The sequence below is a fragment of the Juglans regia genome, chromosome 13 (assembly GCF_001411555.2).
Source record: "Juglans regia cultivar Chandler chromosome 13, Walnut 2.0, whole genome shotgun sequence".
Classification (NCBI taxonomy): Eukaryota; Viridiplantae; Streptophyta; class Magnoliopsida; order Fagales; family Juglandaceae; genus Juglans; species Juglans regia.
In genome coordinates this window covers 23,323,966-23,332,001 of record NC_049913.1, presented here as the reverse complement: position 1 = coordinate 23,332,001, position 8,036 = coordinate 23,323,966, and the positions used below count along the sequence as shown (strand labels likewise).

Genomic DNA, 8,036 nt, shown 5'->3' with positions numbered 1-8,036 from the left:
AACTCGAAAAATATTATTTTAAAAAAAAACAAACACGACAAGCTTAATTTTAAGACTTTCTATTTGGTGGTAATAAACTCGGAAAATATATAATAAACTCCAACATGTGAGGAAATAATGGGCTGATCATTGTACATGTTTTGGGTTCTTAACAAACCGAGCAACTTGTGATCAACAGTTTGAATTTGATTATTCGAACTCGATTCATTTAATAAACGAAATATTCAGAAACATTAATATTGATTGATTCGAATATTAACAAGTAAAACTCCTGTAAAATAGTTTAGGCTTCAAACTTCCTTATGCCAATCTTAATTGCCTTCAAATGTAGCTATTTTTTTTTTTTTTTTTTGAAATAAACCATTCCTCATTCATTAATATAAACTGTTTGGTCAATACAAAGGTTATCAATCTGTAAACTATTTAAGACAAACAATGGTGCTTCTTCTATCCATATTTTTTCCTCTACAGTATGTAACGCAGCTCTAGCTAGTTTATGAGCTACTACATTTGTGCCTCTATGTGAGTATTTAACTTTCCAACCTATCCAGCCTTTGATCACCATCTTCAACTCTTCAATAATACTGCCATAGAAAGATAAGTCTTCATCTTGATTGTTCACAGCATTTATCACAATCTGTGCATCCCCCTCGAAGATTACTTTGTCAAAGTTGAGATCTCTACATAAATCCATTGCTGTTCTTAGAGCATAACACTCTGCTAGAGCTGGTTCAACCACATCTTGCTTCTGAGCATGACATGTTGCCATGACCTCTCCCTTCTCATTTCTTATTATGACCCCGGCACCCATCTTTCTTGCTTTAACATCCAAAGCTGCATCCCAGTTTGCCTTAACCCAACTCTGTTCTGGTGGAAGCCATTTTTCACCTCCCATTGCACTGCTATTTCCCCTTTGTCCCATTACCTGAGTTTGAACCTGATGAAACTCATTCATGCAAACTCCTCATAATGGCAGCTGGGACTGGTGAACTTCTGTTCAAAAATGAAAGCATTCCTTCTGATCCACAAACTCCTCATAATGGCAGCTATTGCTTCCATTTCAGTTTTATGGAGCTTTTTTGTCAAACTCTCCCACAAACTCAATAAATCAGTTTCTTCTTGTATCTTCCATTTCTGCACTATTTTAAGAAACCCCGCCCACACATCATTGGCAGCAGGGCAATACCAGAGAACATGCATTACAGATTCCTCCTCTTGGAGGCATATTGGACACATTGAGTCATTACTAATCTTCTTAACAAATAAATTCTTCTTTGTCGCCAACAAATCATTAGCTGCCCTCCACATAAACATTTTAACTTTCCCTGGTATGTTCAGCATCCAAATATGTTTCCATCGACCATCTGATTCATCCCCTCTTGAGTACTCCCCTTGTGCCCTTTTTGTTCTTCCTTGCTCCAAGTAATATGCACTTTTAACACTAAACAAGCCTTTAGTAGTAGGCCCCCAAAACATCTTATCCTCCACCTCATTTCTGCTCAATGGAATACAACAAATCTGTTCAGCTTCTTCTTTCATAAAGATTGCTCTGACTAAGTGCTCATTCCATTCCTTCTTTCCCTCAACCATAAGGTCGCAGACCTTAGCCTCTCCATTCAAAATTGTAATTGGAGACTGAACACAGAAAGTGGATGGGGTAGTCAGCCATTTACTTCCCCAAATTTGGATCCTCTTCCCATTACCTACCCTCCATCTTAGCCCCTCTTTTAATAAGCCCATAGAGCTCCAAACACTCCTCCATATCAATGAAGGAGAATGCCCCAGCTTTGCCTCCAACAGATTGGAATATCTAAAATATTTTTCCTTATAAATCTTGGCAGTTAGAGAATGAGGATTGTGTAATAATCTCCATCCTTGCTTTGCCAACAAAGCTGTATTAAAATTCTCTAGATTTCTGAATCCCAATCCTCCCTTACCTTTTGATTGCCCCATTTTCTTCCAACTCCTCCAATGAATACAACTCTCTCTTTGCTGGTTGCCCCACCAAAATTTAGCTAGCAAACCATTTAGTTCTGAGCAAAGCTTCTTTGGTAGTCTGAAAACACTCATGGTATAGGAAGGGACAGCTTGCAGCACAGCCTTTATCAAAATTTCTTTTCCTGCACTTGAGAGAAAGGAGTTCTTCCAACTATTAATTTTTTGCCATATTCTTTCTTTTAGGAACCTAAAAGTGTTGTACTTCGAATTTCCCACCAGAGTAGGAAGTCCCAAATACTTTTCATAGCTCCCTTTCACCATATCCCCACCTTCCCTCAAAATCTTGCTTCTGGTCTCAGAATCAGTATTAGAACTGAAAAAAATGGCTGTCTTATCCTTATTAAGAAACTGACCAGAGGCTCTCTCATAAGAGCTAAGGATCCCTTTCAATTTTATCCACTCCTCAACATTGGCCTTGCCAAATAGAACACAATCATCTGTAAAAAGCAGATGATTAATCCTCAGCCCCCCCTCACAACTGATACTCCTCTAGTAATTCCCTGTTGATCAGAAAAATTCAGCAAAGCACTTAGTCCTTCTGCACACATTATAAACAGGTAAGGGGATAGTGGATCCCCTTGCCTTAATCCCCTTGAAGGATATATTTTAGCACCTGGCTCACCATTGACCAAAACTGAATAAGTAACTGAGGAAACACATCTCATAATAAGATGTATCCACTTGCTACAAAAACCCAGTTTTACCATTATAGCTTCCAAAAAAGCCCACTCAATTCTGTCATAGGCCTTGGACATATCAAGTTTGATGGCCATGCTACCCTTCTTGCCTGACCTCCTCCCCTTCATAGAGTGAAGAACCTCGTATGCCACCATTATGTTGTCAGTAATAATCCTTCCAGGTATAAAAGCACTCTGGTTGGATGATATTATACTCGATAACACTCCTTTCAGCCTGTTTACAATAACTTTCGAGACAATTTTGTAAATTACATTACAAAGGCTAATTGGCCTGTACTCAGTAACAAGTAAAGGGCTTTTTGTCTTGGGGATTAGAGCTATATAAGTGAAATTAATAGAAGAGATCAGAGAATTACCATTGAGAAAATTTAGCACTGCATTGCAAACCTCATCACCAATTGTTTCCCAATGGTTTTGATAAAAACAAGCCCCAAAACCATCAGGGCCAGGTGATTTCAAGGGACCCATCTGTTGGATAGCAGCCTCTATTTCCACTCTGCAGAATGGCCTAACCAATCTGTTGTTCATCTCACTTGAGACTCGAGCCTCCACATGCTGCACACATTCTGCAATGTCTTCTTGGCTTGGCCTTGATGAGGTAAACAGGTTATTGAAAAAGTTATTAAAAGCCCCTTCAATTTCTTCTTGTTTGTTGAATATCATTTTTTGCTCATCCATGACTTTTTTAATAACATTTTTCCTTCTTCTTTGTGATGCACAAGCATGAAAAAATTTGGTATTTCTGTCCCCCATTGCATACCAATTTCTTTTTGCTCTTTGTTTCCATTTTAGATCTTCCTTTTCAAGCAATGCCCCTAACTCCCTCTGAACCCTTTTAATCTCTGCAACATTAAAACTGCTCTCTTCATCTTGAAGCTGTTTCAATAACTCAGTTTTCTCCTTAATATCTTTTGATCTGTCTGAACTGGTCTGTCTACTCCACCTTTGAAGGGCTGTTTTACAAGACTCTAGCTTAGCCTGGATCTTTTGACTTTGTGAATTCCTATGCATTGAATGCCAAGCCCCTCTAATGACTTCCTCACAACCCTCCTCCATAACCCAACTAGCTTCATATCGAAAGACCCTTCTCTTCCTCCAAACCTTATCACCTCTCTTCTTCATAGTCAAAAGGATTGGCCTGTGGTCTGAGCTTCTACTAGTCAGCACTTCCACATAATGATCATTGAACACTTGTGACCATTTTGAATTAGCCACTGCCCTATCTAGCCTTTCTTTTGTAAATGTCTCATCTTCATGCTTATTACTCCATGTAAACTTATTCCCTCTCCATCCAAGATCAAATAAATTCCCCCCTTCTAGTGCTGATCTGAACCCTTCCATTTGTCTCTCTGATCTTGGCCTACCTCCCATCTTCTCATCATTTGAAACAATCTCATTAAAATCTCCTATTACACACCACCCTTGATTGGAGTTTGGTTTTAATGCTTTTAGCAAGTTCCACGCTTCTTCTCTTCTGTTGGTAACAGGCTGGCCATAAAAACCAGTCATTAACCACTTTTCCCCTTCTCCTTCTTCTGAGATCCATGCACTAATATGCCTTTGTGAAAAGTTTTGTATCTCTACCTCTATTCTGCTTTTCCACCATAGAGATAAACCTCCCTTTGATCCCACTGATCCCACAACAAAACATCCCTCACAGCTAAATCTCTTCTTCAATCTCACACACTGCTCACTTTTCAACTTAGTCTCCATAATGAATATCACATCTGGGTCCTTTTCCTTCACCATAAGGCAAAGATCTTGAACTGTCCGAGGGTTCCCAAGCCCTCGGCAGTTCCAACTAAGGATTTTCATTGGGAATGGTGGGGCTGTTGAACAGCCACCACCATGCTTATTGAAGAATTGTATTCCTCCCCCTCTCCACTTTCACTATCCTTTTGTTCCTTCAACCTCTTTATAGCTCCCCCCTCTTCCCCTTCATACCTTCTTTTTTTAACTAATTGCTCACCTCTGTTTATTACATTTTTTCCTTTTTCTCTAGCCCTTCTCTTCCATTCTCCCTTCTTGATAATTAAATCTTGTATTGTTTCATTCAGATCTCCCTTCTGCTCCTCATCCACTAATATAAGCTCCTTTTCATACCCTACTCCTTCCTTCATTACTTCCTCCCCATTGGTTCTTTTCTTTACTGCTTCTACTTGTTTATTGCTAATCACTTCCCCATTTAACTTTCCCTCCTTCTCATTTTCCTTTGCACTTATTTCCTCTGACTCAACCTCACTCAGTCCCTCTTCCATTCCATTAGTTTTTCCTCCATTTAACCCTTTCTTTCCTTTTTCGATATTTGCAACATCATCTCCCTCCACCTGAATATGCCCACCCTTACCTACATTATTCTTCATTAAATTGACAGATTCCCCTTCTCTTTTTATTTTTTCTCCTCTTTTCATATCTGCTCTTAACCATACCCCATACTGTTCAGTCCCTATATTTTTGTTTTCACAGCCTCCTTTCTCATGAATTAAACAACCGCAAGAGAAACAAAAACGAGGCAACTTTTCATACCTTATGGGGATCCAAAGTTTCTCTCCTTTCACATTGATGGTTCCGCCTCTAGCTAGAGGTTTTTGAAGATCTATCACAATCAGGACCCTCAGATATCTTCCCCAACCACTACCATCCTCTTTAACATCCACCTTCTCCACCACACCAATGGTATTGCCCAGCTGCCTTCCTCTATCTTCATTCATGCAGGACAGTGGCAGATTATGGAATTGGATCCAGAAACGCTCCTGCATGAACCTCAGCTTCTGTGGTGGTGTGTCTTCCTCAAAAAGTTTTAACGCAAACAGATGGTAATCAAAAGACCAAGGTCTTCCACTCCAAACACGATATTTGTCTGCTGGATTTGCAAATGTAATAGTGAATACATTTGTATCTACTTCTAGGAACTTAGCAGGTTTGCTTATTTTCCACACTCTCTTCATCGTGTTCTCCACCACTTCTTTGCTAATAGTTCTGTCCATACACACTTTCCCCACCAGGCTGCATTCTCCTCTGTAAGATATCTCCTCGCCAACTTCTTCATCAAAGACTATAGCAGCTTCTTCTTCTTCCAGCAGATTTAGCTTATTCCATTGTTCTTCTAAATCCTCCATTCTTTCTCCTTGTTCCTCCCTGTATTTTTCTGTAATTTTCCCACCCTCAGCGCCTTTCTCCACCGTATTCCTCCGTACTCCACTCCCTTTCCACTCATAAACCACCACCTAAATTCCGTTAGAATCTAGTGGGCCCCCCCACTCCACCTCAGGCTCCCAATCCGTGGGAGAGAGAGAGGAGAATTATACTGCATGCCAGTCTAGGTGTGTTAATGGTTCGGTCAATTGCCGATTCAATTTCTAGCTATTTTTCTAAATACACAGTGAAATGTGCAATTATTGACATATGTGAGGTGTTCAATAATGTCCTTATCGAGTAATGCTACGTATAGTCGTGGAGTACGTAAATGTCGTGAAGTCATTTTAAAAAAGAGTAGGATCTACTATTAAAAAATTAATTTCTTTTCATGTGAGTTCCATATTTATTTATTTTTTTAAAGTGATTGCATGACGCTTGCACACTCACGACTGCAAGTATCATTTCTTTTGTCCTAAATCCAAAGCTATTTCGCTTCGACTTTAAAAATAGATTTAGGCTAAGTTTGAATCTTAAGGTGATTTTAGATGATTTGAATTAATTTCTGAATAGTAATATTTTGTAAATTTCATTGAAATATATTTGAATGTAAATAAACTGTAATATGTATTTGAATGTATAAAGTAGATTGAGATAGATTTAACTTTTTATAAAAAATTGAAAAAATTACATCAATAATTAGTTTGAGATGGATTGAAGTGATATTAACATCCGAACATAGGCTGGGTTAAGAATTATTCTTATCTATTTTTTGATTGGATATTTAAAAAGAGAGATGATATTTATCATTCCTACAGCCACACCACACACAATAATATGATTTGTCATTTTATTTAGAAAAATTCTACTTATCATCTCACACTACACACTACACACTACACATAATTTTTTTTATATTTAGTTTTCTTACCAAATGTGTGATGTATGGATGATGAGTAGAAGAACTCAACTAAATTAAAAAGAAAAAAACTAAACAAAATTAAAAAATAAAAATAAGTGTGGTGTGTGGGGATGATGAGTAGTGAAATTTTTTATTATTTAAATATACATATTTATGTGTGTTTAAATATAATAAATATAATAAAAAAAATAAAAAATTATATATTGATATGTGACGGAAGAGATGATAAGGAGAATTTTTCATTTAAAAAACATTGGAAATGTTGATTCGCCAGTATGATTCCCTAGGCAATGGGGCACATTAAAGTGTCAATCCAAGAAGAGAGTCATGTTCAACGATCTTTGACGCTGAACTGCAAAGGAGGGAGGCACATCACATTCACCTCCACTTTTTCGTTTCTTGCTAATGTTGTTTTGACAGGAAGAATCTGGGTGGTCCATAATTTGTGCCGCCCACTCTTTAGGCTCAAGTAGCCTACTGGTTTGTACCCATTTGTGTCCATCCATTTCTTATATTTTCATTTATAACTCACTTTCTCAGGAGTCATGGTCTCACAGTCCATGCAGCCATGCTTGAGGAGGATAGGGGATCTTGGGGTCAGGTCCTAGTTTTCCAATCTTGAAAAAGCACCCGAAAAACCTTTCTAAATAATGCTAATGGCATTAAGTGGATCTCATGCTTCTTGTGTTACAAATAACATTTATGCATTGACTTTTGTAGTATATAACAAAATGTTAATTTTTCATTGAAATATAGAGGGGGGAAAGCAGCTTCTTGTACAAGAACCATAGTGCAAAGGAAAAGTAGTATTAGGAGTACTACTGCGAAAGCTCTTAAAACAAGTCTGCATGTCGAATGACGCGCTGGTTTGGATAGTGAAGTATTCTCAGAATAAGAGTTACTATTATTTATTATTTTATTATAATTTTTCACTACTATTTATTAATATTATATTATTATTTTTTTACTACTATTCACAGAATATTTAAGATCATCTCACTACCCAAATACAACATAGTGTACCTTCTTTAGTATCAATGGGTTTTAGGTGAATTTTTTTTCTTAATTTTATAAACAGCTTGTTTTATTCATAAATATCTATAAAGGAGAGAGAATACAATGAGAGCATCCTGTATACCAAGAGCATCCTGTATACCAAGAGCACAAGCAATTCTGTTTTTATTCCTACCAATGTGATTCACTACCCAAGTATCGAATCTAGCAAGCAAAGATCTTGTATAAGCAAGTATCATGTCCGTGCTAGTCCAAACCTCTTCAGAGCT

General features: G+C 37.6%; 1 protein-coding gene across 1 annotated transcript; it reads right to left on the bottom strand.

Annotated features, from left to right (window-relative positions):
- Positions 1-367: 367 nt before the first annotated feature.
- On the bottom strand, positions 368-922 carry LOC108988477. The gene has a single exon (XM_018961747.1). The coding sequence runs from the start codon at positions 920-922 to the stop codon at positions 368-370; it is 555 nt and encodes a 184-aa protein (XP_018817292.1).
- Positions 923-8,036: the final 7,114 nt, after the last annotated feature.